This window comes from Vipera berus, assembly GCF_964194415.1.
Source record: "Vipera berus genome assembly, chromosome: 15".
Taxonomy (NCBI): Eukaryota; Metazoa; Chordata; class Lepidosauria; order Squamata; family Viperidae; genus Vipera; species Vipera berus.
Genome location: NC_138218.1, coordinates 9,222,371 through 9,237,222, shown reverse-complemented (window position 1 = coordinate 9,237,222; position 14,852 = coordinate 9,222,371). Strand labels below are relative to the sequence as shown.

At 48.2% G+C, this 14,852-nt stretch overlaps 1 protein-coding gene across 3 annotated transcripts in view; it reads left to right on the top strand.

Moving 5' to 3' along the window:
• The first annotated feature begins 270 nt into the window (after positions 1-270).
• SETX (senataxin) overlaps positions 271-14,852 on the top strand; it is a 40,489-nt gene continuing 25,907 nt past the window's right edge. For all 3 annotated transcript variants that reach the window (XR_014028004.1, XM_081339773.1, XM_081339772.1), the window contains exons 1-9: positions 271-350; positions 4,290-4,470; positions 4,851-5,058; positions 6,480-6,589; positions 7,283-7,502; positions 8,213-8,329; positions 9,323-9,494; positions 9,864-9,954; positions 10,689-14,552. Coding sequence is in view for 2 of the 3 variants with exons in the window: in XM_081339773.1 (XP_081195899.1) it covers positions 4,291-4,470; positions 4,851-5,058; positions 6,480-6,589; positions 7,283-7,502; positions 8,213-8,329; positions 9,323-9,494; positions 9,864-9,954; positions 10,689-14,552 (4,962 nt within the window). In the remaining variant the exon portion in view is untranslated. The remainder of the gene's footprint in view (positions 351-4,289; positions 4,471-4,850; positions 5,059-6,479; positions 6,590-7,282; positions 7,503-8,212; positions 8,330-9,322; positions 9,495-9,863; positions 9,955-10,688; positions 14,553-14,852) is intronic.

The window sequence follows — 14,852 nt, the reverse complement described above, 5'->3', positions numbered from 1 at the left end:
CCTCTTCACGTTTCTAGCTCTAGGCTCTCCCCGGCTCTAAGCCGATAAAAAGGCAGCCGAGGGAGGAGGAGGAGGAGGAGGCGGGCTGGGGACGTTCCTTCCCGTCCCCTTTTCCGTCTCTATGGTGCCGGCAAGGGCCTGGCTAGCGCGCGGCGGCGGCGGCGGCGGCGGCCAATCGCACGCCGGGGCGGGGCTTGCCGCGGCGGAAGTCGGGCCGGGGGCGAGGCCTGCCGCACCGGAAGCAGCGCTGAAGGAGGGGCGGGCGGGAAGCTGGGGCGGCGGCGGCGGCGGCGGGCCCATGGCAGCGGTGTGGGGCCGGCGGCTGCCCACCCGAGGACCCGGAGGGAGAGGTCAGGGGCGGCCGAAGGGGCGTTGGGGGGAGCTGGGAGGGGCGGCTGAGGGGGGGTCCCCTCCTCTCTTCCCCCGTAGCCTAGGAAATGGGGCGCTGCCCCCCCTTCTTTACCTCAGAGGCCGAGAAGCCCCCCCCCAACCGGTGTGACCATCCCCACGACGCCGCATTCACGTGTCTGGGCCGCGAAATTCCACTGGAACGGTGAAAGGGACGGTAAAGTCAGCCTCTCTGCCTGTGGTCTGCGGAGCGGGGGAGGGGAGGGAAAGTCGCCTCTCTTGCCCCCCCCTCAGTTCAGTTTGCCCCTCCTCCAGGGCCGACGGCATATTGGGGGAGTGGAGCCCCCCCTCCCACCCCCACCCCAGGTCTGGCCCCCATAGAGTTCATCTCAGGTGTTCAGGGTTTCCTTTGCACACACACACACACACACGCAGGGCAAGCTGACCCTCACCCTTTGCAGGAAAGGGACGCTGGGGGGGGCTCCAGCCAAATGCAGGGAAAGGAGCACCCCCAATGCAAGGTGGAAACCCCCCCCCCGTAGAATTGTGCCTTTCCCCTTTTTAGCAAAAGTGTGTGTGGGGGGGGGGAAGGATGAGGAAGTGTTCAAAGGCATGCAAATCTGTCCACTTGACACACACACACACACACACACACACACAAGCAGGGCAAGCTGACCCTCACCCTTTGCAGGAAAGGGACGCTGGGGGGGGAGGGCTCAGGGCCAAATGCAGGGAAAGGAGCACCCCCAATGCAAGGTGGACCCCCCCCCGTAGAATTGTGGCTTTCCCCTTTGCAGCAGTGTGTGTGGGGGGGTGGGGGGTGGGGAAAAGATGAGGAAGAGTTCAAAGGCATGCAAATCCATCCACTTGACACACACACACACACAACCTCAATAGAGGCGAATTGTTTTTTCCCCCCTTTGCAGGAAAGAAAGGAGGAGGAGTTCAAAAGCATGAAAATTAACCCCCCCCCCCCCGCTTTAACGGCCACTTCAATACAACACCCCCCCATAGAGGTGGATCTGTTTTTTTCCCCTTGGCAGGAAAGGAAAGGAGAGGGTCGAATGCATGGAAAAGAGCTGCCAAAGGCATCCCATGGAAGTCAGTGTGTGTGTTTTTCCCCTTTGCAAGAAAAGGGAGAGGAGAGGAAGGGGCTCCAAGGCATGCAAATTGGCCCCCAGTCTGCAAGGGAGGCTCACTTCCCACTCTCTCTCTCTTTCTCACTCTCTCTCTCCTCTCCTCTCTTCTCCTCTCTCTCTCCCTCTCCCCAATTAATCAAAGCTAGTTGTATCCAGTCTGGGAAAACATCTCGTATATAGTACGCTATCTCATCACCTTGACCTCGTAGAATTGAAAATTCCCAGAGGCAATGCATTGGTCCCCTTAGAGCTGAATTTTTCCCCAAACAATGTGCTGGACCTGCAGAGATAAGACCAAAAAAATAATAATGTTGCAGTAATTATTTACTGTTTGGTATTAAGTTGCATGTTAGATGTTTTTGTGCCAGCCATGGCAGTTACCCAAAAAGGTCATCAGATGGGAGCAAAGAGGCTTCTTTGCTTCCACTGATTAGTCAGGGGTCCCAGACCCCTGCATCCCCATTGGCGAGAGAGTTTTATGGTTAGGGAGGGGCTGAGACCCCCCATAAATACCTCTGCTCAAGGGGCTGCTCTTTGTTCAGTTTCTTGTTCTGCTTCTTGTTCCAGTTATGCTTTCTGTTCTTTTGTTCTCTCTCACATGCAGGCATGGATGCCTCCATGCCAAGTAATTCTTTCTATCTAATCTATCGTTAAATAAAGCTTCATATGATTGCATCTCTGCGTGATGCCTTTTACTTGGAAGCACCTTAACGATCCATCGACCTCGTGAGACCATCTCACATTGCATTCATAAACTTAAATGTGCTCCTATCTATCTATCTATCTATCTATCTATCTATCTATCTATCCATCCATCCATACTCTATCTATCTATCTATCTATCCATCCATCCACCCACCCACCCATCCATCCTTTATCTATCCATCCATCCATACTCTTATCTATCCATCCATCCATACTCTTATCTATCCATCCATCCATTATCTGTCTGTCTGTCTGTCTATCTTCTATCCATCCATCCATATCCATCCATCCATACTCTTATCTATCCATCCATCCATTATCTATCTATCTATCTATCTATCTATCTATCTATCTATCTATCTATCTATCTATCTATCTATATATATATATATATACAATCTCTTTTATGGAAAAAAACACAATGTCACATACATACATACATACATACATGAACACACTGCCCCCTCTGTCATAAAGGGTAAAGTAAACAAATTTATAGATGATATGAATTTATATCTGTACAAGGAAGGAAACATGAAGGATTCCTAAGAGAAAAACTTACATAAGTTTCAATTTAGGAGAGTCATTTTTGCTATGGGTTTTTGTTGTTATTTTTTGTTTGTTTGGACTCAAAAGCCACATCATAAAGAAAAATGGCCATGCTGGATAGAAAATAGACTGAATTGTGTGCCAAACTTCTGTTTTGTAGCCAGCAGCAAAAATCTCTCTGTGGGCTGCTTTTGAGTCTTAAGAATTTTGTTTGTTCGGTAATTAATCCTTTCTTTAGCATTTCCCATCTCGGTTTGGCCTTGTGCTGGATTGTCACCAATTTTCTGTTTTTCTATGCTGCACCTTTCAGTCCTTCAAGGGACAAAAGCTGAGACTCCCTTAGGGAATTTCAATTTTTTTCCCCCCTCTCCGCTGAATTGTTGAATCAAGTGTATGCTGGCTGTAAATCTTGTCGGTATTAATGACGGTTTCTTTATCGTGGGGCAAACATTGCATCATTTCAGACTAGCCTGGACTGGTCGTGGTTATTGTAACCTACAAGCCATCAATACAAGGGACTCCTCTAGTCATGTGATGGTATGAACCAGAACAAGTTGCAAAGCCCCCAAGACTTGCTTTATTGTTTTGCCTGCACTGTTTTTATGGACTGGCATCTGGGGAGAGGAACAGCCGTGTGTTTGTGTGTTCTGCACCAATCCTGTTTCAAGGTATGGGGGTTTGGGTTAACCCCCCAGCAGCCTCTAACTGTGTTGCCACTGTCCAGGGACTGTGGGTAGCTTGCAACAGTGTGAAATCATAGTATAAAACTATAATAAAGACAATTAAAATGAATCCGGGACTAGATAAAAAAGGGCCCAACGCTTCACTGGGTTACGGGTGGCGTCTGTGGATGGGTGTAATGGCTGATCTCTCAATCTGCTAAATGTTTCAGCGCCATCCAGTAACCACCTTATCTGTGGGGTCCTTGGTGGTCTCCAAGCTTGGTGGTTTTCTTCCAGACATTTCATTGCCCAACTAGGTAACTTCATCAGTGCTATCTAATGAGACATCTGCAAGAAACAACCAAGCTCTGAGAGCACCAAGGATCCCACACTCTTCCTCCTCCTCCTCCTCCACTCCACAAACCCCTTCTAGCACTGATGATGTTCCCCAGTTGGGTCATGAAACGTCTGCAAGAAAACCACCAAGCTCAGAGAGCACCAAGGACCCCACAGTCCTCCTCCTCTTCCTCCCCCTCCCCCTCCTCCTCCTCCTCCTCCTCCTCCTCCCTGCAAATCCAACTCCCTTCTAAGCACTGATGATGTTACCTAGTTAGGGTCATGAAACGTCTGCAAGAAAACCACCAAGCTCAGAGAGCACCAAGGATGCCACAGTTGTCCTCCTGCTTCTGCTTCCTCCTCCTCCTCCTCCTCCCACACCCCACTCCCTTCTACCACTGATGATGTTCCCTAGTTGGGTCATGAAAAGTCTGCAAGAAAACCACCCAGCTCAGAGAGGCACCAAGCACCCCACAGTTTGAACCCTGAGCTACAAATATTCTCTTCTATCGGAGCCATCTTCTCCTTTTTTTTTTTTGTCTCCCAGTAGAATGAGTACATGTTGCTGGTGTACGCCAGGTGGTCCCACCACCATCAAGCTACTAGCGAGTTACGCCTCTTCTGCTCTGTCCCCGAAGGAGGTGGCTGCAGCCAACGAGGACCTGTGCTACTGTCTGGAATGTGTGGAGGAGTACCACAAAGCGAGAGATGAACTCCCGTCTTTGCACCAGGTACCCCGAATTCTGGCCCTACAGTCCGCTTGGGAGAGGTTGGCCTTTTGTCGATTCTTGTCAGCGCTGCGTTTTATATATATATATATATATATATTTTCTGACGTTCAACTCAGAAATAAAGTCAGTAAGTTTTTTCTTTTTCTTTTTAAAAAAACAACATACCTTGAAGAAAACATTTTTTTTAATGAACTGATCTTAATCTTGCTACTTAATCTTGTATCTTGTTAGTTACTTTCACTTTGATACTTCAGTTTATTTATCCTTGGTTTAACTTTCGGGGTGGATTTTTCTTTCTGACGTGTCCATTTCAAGTCCTACATTTTCAAGAACAGCTACAAAGTCTTTTCTGGGTTTGTCCTTCGTGTTTCCAACCGCAGATCCTGTGGGATTTGGAAGTTCCCCGTCTTGTTGACCGCTTTGAGAAATCCATGCAAGAGGACGACGAAAATGACCTCTACCTGGTGGAGGAAGACAGAGTCACCCCCTTGACTTCCTGTTACACGGGGCCTAATTTTGAGAAACAACTCCGGGTGCCCTTGCTGGAAGTCCTCAAGTATCCCTACCTGCTACTCCATGAACACCTCAGTGAGTTTCGAAGGGTAGCTCTTGACATAGTTGATGAGCAGAGACTACCACAGCCTGCTTGAGCTGAGTTTTATCCGATCCTTGGTGCTCTCTGAGCTTGGCTGGGTTTTTTTGGCAGACGTTTCATTACCCAACTAGGTAACATCATCAGTGCTAAAAGGGAAGCGGGGTTGCGGAGTGGAAGAGGAGGAGGAGGAGGACGGTGAGGTTCTTAATGCACTGATGATGTTACCTAGTTTGGCTTTTTTTAAAAAAAAAATTGTACTGTAGACAGAACAGTTTCATCTAAGCAGGAGTCTCCAAACCTGGCGACTTTTAAGACCCTAATTCTGGGAATTACTTTGAAGTCTAGTAAAGGTAAAGGTTCCCCCGCACATGCGTGCTAGTCGTTTCCGACTCTAGGGGCCGGTGCTCATTTCCGTTTCAAAGCCGAAGAGCCAGCGCTTGTCCGAGGACGTCTCCGTGGTCACGTGGCCAGCATGACTAGACGCCAAAGGTGCACGGAACGCTGTTACCTTCCCACCGGAGTGGTCCGTATTTTTCTACTTGCATTTTTACGTGGTTTCGAACTGCTAGGTTGGCAGAAGCTGGGACGAGTAACAGGCGCTCGCTCTGCTACGTGGCACTCGGGATTCGACCTGCCAAACTGCCGACCTTCTGATCGACAAGCTCAGCGTCCTAACCCACTGAGCCACCGCGTCCCTTACAAAGTCGCCAGGTTTGGTGACTCCTGATTTAAGCATTAGGACCATAGGAGTCAAGCTGTCTAAGGCTTTTCTTCCTAGCTTCCCAAATCTCTGGATTGGGAGATTCATTCTTTCTTTCTTTCTTTCTTTCCTGAACCCAGCTCTGAAGATTGACACTTTCCCCTGGGCGTTGTGGGTTCCTTCTTTTGCCAGCTTCTACCATTATAGCTGTAGATTTGAAATAAATCTTTTCAACGCTCCTGCTTCATAGCATCTTCCCAGCACCTCTTCAGCCTTCCAGTCACCCTTCAGCTTTTTCTCGATAAACTTGGGTTTCTTCACAGCTGGCATAAAAATAGAGCGTGCGAGGTTGCTGCAAGCCAAGCAGGCAGGAGGTGTGAAAAGACAGACAACATTTCTCCTCTCTTCATCTGACCTCTCCCCACTTCCTTTCAGCAATCCTATCCATTGAAAGACAAGCTTTCCAAAATTTATTTGGGGGGAAGGCTGAAGAAAAAAAAAAGCTTTCCGTCTTTTGAACAAGCAAAGATCTAGAAGCAGGTGTCGGCTTTGACCTTGGAGACTGAAGTTGGAATAAAAATGCTTTATGCCGCAGAAATAGCATCATCGTCATCATCATTATTATTATTAAGTGCAGCTTTGCTTTCTGAAGGATGCATAACATCTCAGAGCTTTTGAGATCTGCTTGATTTTTGTGGTTTCCCCTCTCTGCAGGCGAGCTGTGCATAGATGCTCTTTGCAAAATGGAGGAAATGAACTACTCTTACCAAGTGGTTGGCAAACATCCCGGTATCTATTTACTCATGGTGCACCCCAATGAAACAGTGAGTCACTCTGGTTATTTCCTCTCACCCTCCAGAGCTAAATTGTCTTTATTTCTGCAGCAAACGCTGTGAGCCTGCTACCCTGCAAGGTTTCCAGTGTGGCAAACCTCTTCCTTCCTCTTGAGATATGCAGATCTGCAAGGCTGATTTGTATTTATTCATTTTATTTATTTTGCCCCCGAACCAATTTGGATCCATAGGCCAAGGGCAAATCCTGATTTGTAAGCCTGGCTTCCTTGGGGGGGGGGGAACAGAGCTAGAGTTCAAGATTCTGGCATTAACAGTAAACGTTCAAAGGGGGAGCATTATTTTTGCTGGTTGCGCTTCTAGAAAGCGGCAAAAATGCGAGCTGCCATTTTAATTGAATTGTTGTAAATGTAAGACCTTCCCTGATTAACAGAATAACATAATAGCAGAGTTGGGAGGAGCTTTTATGTGTGTCTTACGCTGCATTTTGTTCAGTGTCCATAAGGCGCCTAGAGTCACCGAATCGAGTACTGTTGATTAATACATAAAATAAATTTAGGTGCAAAACCAGGTCATAAAATTAGGGGTGTGGCTCTTTTAATGACTGTGACAGTATTGGAAAGTTCTGGTCCCAGTTGTCGCAAATCGAGGAGTGCCTGTACTGTTAAGCAGCCAATCCGTGAATCCTTCTAAGAGTAATTCGAACGGGTGCTTCCAATTCCCCAGATCCGCCGGTGGGCCATCCTGACCGCTAGAAACCTGGGCAAAGTTGACCGGGATGATTATTACGACATCCAAGAAGTGCTGGTCTGTTTGTTCAAAGTCGTCGAACTCGGCCTTTTTGAAAACCCGGATATTTATAGCTCCTCAGGGGTTGAGAAGACCAAGCTGGTCCTGTTGCCTCCCCATCTGTACGACACCAGCAATTACAAGAACTATTGGCTTGGTAAGTATTGAAAGGGACGCGGTGGCTCAGTGGGTTAGGACGCTGAGCTTGTCGATCAGAAGGTCGGCAGTTTGGCGGGTCAAATCCCGAGTGCCGCGTAGCAGAGTGAGCGCCCGTTACTCGTCCCAGCTTCTGCCAACCTAGCAGTTCGAAAGCACGTAAAAAGGCAAGTAGAAAAATAGGGACCACTACGGTGGGAAGGTAACAGCGCTCCGTGCACCTTTGGCGTCTAGTCATGTCGGCCACATGACCACGGAGACGTCCTCGGACAAGCGCTGGCTCTTCGGCTTTGAAACGGAGATGAGCACCGGCCCCTAGAGTCGGAAACGACTAGCACGCATGTGCGGGGGAACCTTTACCTTTTTAAGTACAGAAAATGGCAGTTTTATGAGAATTTGGGCTTAGCCTATTCTGGCCGGCCTTCCCTTCCCCTTTCCTTTCCTTTCCTTTCCTTTCCTTTCCTTTCCTTTCCTTTCCTTTCCTTTCCTTTCCTTTCCTTTCCTTTCCTTTCCTTTCCCTTCTTCCTTCCCTTCTTCCTTCCCTTCCCTTCCCTTCCCTTCCCTTCCCTTCCCTTCCCTTCCCGACTACAAGATCCCCAAGGTCCCTTCCAGCTTTATTCTGATTGTTTGATTGTAAGGAAGAAGCTTGTGGATTGCCAGACCTTGCACGAAACGGCCAGTTAACGGTGATTTGGGGCTATTTTCACGCAGGTCTGTGTATGCTGCTCTCGGTGCTAGAAGAGCAAGCGATGGATTCGATGCTGCTTGGACCAGACAAACAGAATTTGATGCAGTCCATCATGAACACCATGAAAAAGCAGACAGACGGTAATCAATGAATAAATTTCAGAGGCTGTGACCCAATGAGTTAGAGGCCGGGGTTATTCCTTTACACTGAATGGTTTATTTAATAACAGATGTGTGAAGTCCTCGAGTTTATGACGGCGCCTGCCCCTGGGATTACAGTTGCAAGTCGTGGCAGTTTTTAAGCAGGTCACCATCACGTCTCCAACCTGATTTTACGACATTTTCGCAGCCGTCATTAAATGAATCTCTGTGGTTAGGGTTAGGTTGTTCACCAAGAATTGATGCAAAAACATCCAACTTTCTGCAGTTTTGGGGAAAGCATTTGGTCGTTTATAGACTTTTATTTCGATAAACAATACATTATTTATCTACTCTCTGGTTGATGTTTTAAGCTAAAGACCGAGGAATGTTACCCACAAAAGTTGTCAGATGTGTGACTAGGGGTGGTGAACCCACATGTAGGGTCTTAGGTTCTACAGGGAGTCCTCGGCTTAACGACCAAAATTGAGTGCAAAATTTCCATTGTTAAGCGAGACAATTGCTAAATGAATTTTGCCCCGTTTTATGACTGTTCTCGCCTCGGTTGTTAAGTGAATCACTGCAGCTGTTAAATTAGTGGCATGGTTGTTAAGTGAATCTGGCTTCCCCAATGACGTCGCTGGTAAGATGGTCACAAAGGGTGATCACTGCAACCGTCATAAATGCGAGTCAATTGCCAAGTGGCTGAATTTTGCTCAGGCTACCACGGGGATGCTGCAGCAGTTGTAAGTGTGAAAAACGGTCCCTTTTTTGCAGTGCCGTTGTAACTTTGAACGGTCACTAAACAGAACTGTCGTAAGTCGAGGACAACCTGCCCTCCACCCTCAAAACCTTGACCCTCTTAGCCCAGCCTGCCCGTACAAGATGGGAATGTTCCATTTGCCCCTCTTGAAGCTTCTAGAAGGAACCGGGATTGGAAGTTTAACAAAGAAACCAGGATAGTTATGGGGTTTTTTTGTTTGTTTGTTAATCCAGGTGAAATCAATGACCCCTTTTGGCCCGTCCTCCACTGCTTCATGGTGATCCTGGATAAGTTGGGGTCCAAAGTGTGGGGTCAGTTGGTGGATCCGGTCCAGGCGTTTCAGACGATCATCAACAACGCAAGCTACAAGAAGGAAATAGAGAACATTCGCCAGAGCTGCCCCAGGTCTGTGCCTTTTACTTCGGTCTAATGATAGAAAGCTCAACTCCCAGAATTCCTCAACCAGGCATGCTGGCTGAGGAATTCTGGGAGTTGAAGTCCACAAGTCATAAAAGGGCCAAGTTTGAAGACCCCTGACAAAGAGGAAGATGTACTGGATCTGTTTGCTGCTTGAATCATTGTAAAATTTAACATAGGAAGTAAATAAACGATTTTCAATTGACCAATAACCAAGCCATCAGTGGCTCTTATTCTAGGTTTCGGGAAGGTAAGCATAATTTTTAAAAAATTGTTCCTGGTTGTAAACTGGGACGTTGAATTAAAAAAAGACATGCTGCTTTTCATCTTTCTTTCATGTTTTTCATCCTTTTGCAGGACAAAATCAGAGCCACTGTTGGACTACGGGGATGTAACAGTTACCTGCAGCCAAATTGTATATAACTACAATCTTGAAAGACCCCAGAAGGTAAATTCCAAACATCCTAAATGGTATTTATTTAGTTCAGTACTTAGCAACTTAGCAGTTATGACAAACCCCCCAAAAGCACTTGTAACCCAGGATCAAAGTTGCAACGGCCACCCTCATGATCACATGCTTGCATTTTGGGTGCATTTACATCTGTTTGCAGCATGCTGCCGTCACACAATCACAATTTAACTTCCATCTTCCTTGGGGGGAAAAAAGAAGCCCATTTCAGACAATGGAGTCACTTAATGAGCACAGATTCTCTTAACAACAACCACGGGGGTTTGCTTAAAAGTCAAATGTCATAAAATGGGATCAGTCGTGTGATGACCCACTTCACAACCGGCCATGATTCCAGACTCAATTATAGTTGTAATTTGAGCACTACCCGTAATGCTGGGGGATTTGGGGAGTTGCCACGGTTGAGAAACGTCTTAAATGATCGGTGGTCCAGGTTCCTCCCCTTAATTGCCTCCTATCGCTGATGCCCCCATTAACCAATCAGGTTCAAGCAAGATGTTTTCAGAATGGACACTTCAAAGTAGGTTGGCATGCAGCTTGCCTTCTCCCAGTCAGGCACCTTGAAGCAGCTTCTTGGGGAGATACAGCAGTTACTTTTGCTTTCCCCCTCCCATCCACCCTCCCCAGGGTCCATGGCAGACGGTCACCGCATGATAGCGAAGCGCAAGCAAGAGCGAGGTGGCAGCTGACAGACTGTCTGGATTATATTTCAGGACTCAAGATTGAAGACCACTGCTTGCTTGGACTACTGCCCCAACTTTTATGAAGAAATGCAGACCCTGACCGACATGTTTCAGTATGACATCGGGCGGGACATGCGTTTGCACCACAGCACTTTCCTCTGGTTCATTCCTTTTGTCCATTCCCTCATGGACCTGAAGGGGCTGGGCGTCGCCTACAGCATGGTGGTCATCCAGCACCTCTGTTCAGAAGTCAAGGAGGTCCTCCACCACGCCGTCCAACCTTGTGACAAAGTGTCTCAGTTTTTCATCTGGATCCTCGTGACGGTGGTGGAGCTCAGCTTGAAGAAGAAATGCTTCAACACTTTGTGGGTCAGCTCTCAGAACTGGGTGGAGGTGGTGGTGACGTGCGCCACACTTCCAAGTATGGCGTTTGCCTACGGAGCTGAGAGGGACTTGGCCAGAAATGGACCCAGAAGTCTCACAAAAGCGCCCTCTTGGGAACCGGATTCTATACAGTCTGTTTGCATGAATTTGATCCGGGTTCTCCTCAAGGAAGGCTACCAGGTGGGGCAGAAGGCCTCCCCGTTCCTTGACGAGCTGAATTTGCTTCGGCGTAGTCACGAAGACTGGAAGCTGAGCCCCCAACAGGCGCGGGAATTACAGACATGCTTGATTGAGATCATAAGAAGCCTCTGGACTAAGTCATCAAGTGCTTCCTCCCACGGAGCAAGTCCTGCCAGTCTTTTCAGAGAACAGGAGGGGAGAAGTCCAGGATATCTTCCCCAAGGACACTCAACCTATCAATCAGCAAGAAGGCAGGACCAAGTTTTTCAAGAAGGAACTTTATCCGAGAAAAAATATAGCTTGGAGGAGGAAGCAAAGAGAACCATTTGTGGAGAGCAAAGCCATCAGAGAAATTCCGAGTTCTGTTTGGCCAACATTAAACAGGAACCTAAAGAGAATTTATTACACGAGGACCACATGTTGCACTCAACAGGGGGACCCACGGATGCCCAGAACAGCGGAAGCTCCGACTTGACACTGCTGAAGCAGAATAGCTCCTTAAACCAAGGCAGTTTTGACAAAGATTTTCAGAAGAAAGATACCAACGGGAAGGAAGAGAAGCCCAGGATTGTCAACGCTGATCTTCACCAATGGCCCAGCAGTTCTGCTCTGGAAGAAAAGCAGATTCCAAAAAAATTTGCCGAGAAAACGAAGTCAAACAAAGCTGACCTCACTTTGAAATTAAAACAGTTTGTGGAGAATAGGAAGAGACTGCTGGGGCCGGAGAGTGAAAAGCAGCAATCCATTAAGGAGGAAAAAGAGGATTGGGAAGGAACGACAAGAAGAACGTCGAGAGACGGTAGCAGTACGTCCAGTTGGGCGCGAAGTTTGGAGAATGGCCTTCAAGCTGAAATCCTTTCCATAAAGGAGGAGCCCAGAGACACTTTGACAGAAATTAAGAGCGCTTGGGAAAGTGGGGAAGGTTCACAAGAAAATAGCACAGATGATGAACTGAATGTCCCCTTGCTGGAGCTGATCAGAAAGAGATCAATGGTCCAAGCAGTGGAGCCCGAAATAGACAGAGACAGCAAATTGTGTTTAGTTGCTGGCCGAGAAAGTGCCTTGAGTGACCAGAATCCTGTTCAAAGAAAAGTTCAAGGGGCCTTTAGGTCTTTACCTAAGAGAGAAAGTCACACATTGTCTTCTGAAGCAGGCGGACCCTCCTCAAACCAGGTCATCATCATTTCAGACACGTCTTCTGACGAAGAAGAGAACAAAGTGAATTTGAGCCGGAGGAGCCAAGAAGAAAATCTGAGCGTGTCCCTTCAGAAAGACCGTGAGGCTAACGAACAAGATGTAATAACCCTTTCCAGTTCTCCGTTGATGTACGGGGAATGTGAATCGCAGTGCTTTGAGTTTGAAACCGAAGAGGAGATTTACTCCGCTTGGCAAGATAGCCAGTTGGACAAGACAATGGAGGCAGAGGTTTCTCCAGTGAAGACAGCTGGCAGGTCCACCTCATCTGACTTGGAGTTGGCTAGGCACCTTGACAAGCTGGATTATGACACAGATCATCTTGGGGATGACGTTATTGAAAAAACCGAGCAGGAATTGCAACAGCAGGTGAAAATTGATAAAACCAAACTGAAACTTCCTGTCCGGGCCGATGAAAAAAATGTCGGTGAGGGAAGCACAGCGGTTGGTTCAAAGTATTTCACAGCCGTGCACGCTGATGGTCGGGAGACTCCCAGACAGAGTTCAGCTTCAACTTCCAGTACACCACCACCATCATCTGGTAGACCTTTGACACCATTACTGGAACCAACTCCCAGACCAAGGAAGAGCTTGGCCAAATCCAAGTGGCTCAACACGGCTCAACGGAGTCCTGAGAAAAGGAGGGTCACGAGCGAAAAGAAATCACCCCGCCCGACACCATCTGGATTGCCTCATCCTTTCGTGGTCCCTCCCAAAAAAGTCCACCATTTTCCCGAGCCGACGTCCACCGTGGAAAAGCTGGGCCTGAAAAAGAGAGCCCGCCGAGCTGCTGAGCTCTCCCAACGTTCTCACGACGTCGTCGCCCAGTTGCGCAGCTATGGGAAAGCAGTTGGGCAGCTTCCCAAAAAAAGGAGAAGGGCCAAACTGATTGAACCTCAGCGGATGGTGATCCGGAACAAAGGGCTGTTGGCCAGCCAGGAACGCCAGTTCTTCAGACAGTCAAGAGCCGAGAAGAAGGAGAAAGGGAAGGATGTTCCCAGAGCAAAAAGGACTTTTTCCAGGTCGCCCGTGGCGTCTGTTAGCAAGGATGAGGTTGAAAATCTAAAAGGAAAGCCTAGCCAGTTCAGTCAGTCTTCTAACCAGGTGAAGAAATTGCTACCACCGCATTCACGAGGGGATGATGGGTCCCATTCTGCACTTCTGGAGAGAGGGGCTCTTCCCTCGTCAAGGCAAGACCCTCTCAAGCCTGACTCGGAGGTTCCAGGATGTCCCACCTCTGCTCCAGGAAGTGTCTGCTCCTTGAGTGAAGTTGGCAGGGGCAACCCAGATTCCTCTTCCGATCAGTGTAGCAAGAACTTGAGTGAGAGTGTGTCTGGGCTAAAGGAGGACCTCAACCCAGAAGAGAATGAGGATGACTTATTCCTAACCCAGAGAGACCCGGTGGACATGGAGCTTTGCTCACAAATGGAAAGTGCCAGTCACCCAGAAGACACAGAGGTCCTCCCGGCCTTGCAGGATCCACCTCAGGCCGTTGAGAGTTGCAGGCATCTCGGATGTCCTGAAAAGATGGAAGGAGCAGGTCCCTTCTGCCAAGGTCATTCTCTGCCTGACCCTCCAGGCCACGTCTTTGCCAAGCCCTGCGCGCTTCCCAAGCCTTCCACCAAGAAAATCTTCAGCTCCAGTGCTGCTTCTCGGATTGCCAGCTTCTCCAAAGACCTAGAGACCAGCTCCACCCACGTAGCACCAGCCAGGACCAAAAGCACCCCAAGCCTCTTTCCTGCCTCGAAGGCAGATGGTGTGAGGACCAAGCTGACTTTGGCCAATCTCCTTTGCCCTAGCAATGTGAATAATGTCTCCGCACAGCCCCACGGTGTCCAAAACAGCCATGTTCTCGGCAATGCCGGCAAGATGCCCGTTCCACGCTCTGACGTGGGTCAGGAGACACACCCGTCCTTTGCCCGAGTCAACAGTTCTCACAACCAGCCTCGAGACCACAGCATCTTCACCAAAGAAATCCTGAAGTGGAGCTACGATTTGTTTGCCAACTTCAAGGAGCTGGGCCCGCCGAACCATCTCTTGCAGGCAGTCGTTAACTCTGTCCCAGTCAAATTTCCGGACTACGACGACTATTTTAATACTTTCTTCCCTTTGATGATGCTCAATGCCTTTGAAGAGGTAAGCGGTCTTTTTTTTTTTCCTCCAGGACCATTTCAGATGTCTAAATGTCTGTGGGCGACAACTAAAAAAGCCAAGTATTTCTCAGCAAGCTCAGGTCTAATTTATAATTGATATAAGCCGCTCCTAAAAGAATTATTCATCTATTTTTTTTTCTTTTCTTTCACAGCTCCTAGCTTATTAGGGAAAATAGTTCCCACGAGCGGAAACAAGCGATAGACCTCTCTTTTGTGACTCGTGGACTTCAACTCCCAGAATTCCTGAGCCATCAGGAATTCTGGGAGTTGAAGTCCACGAGTC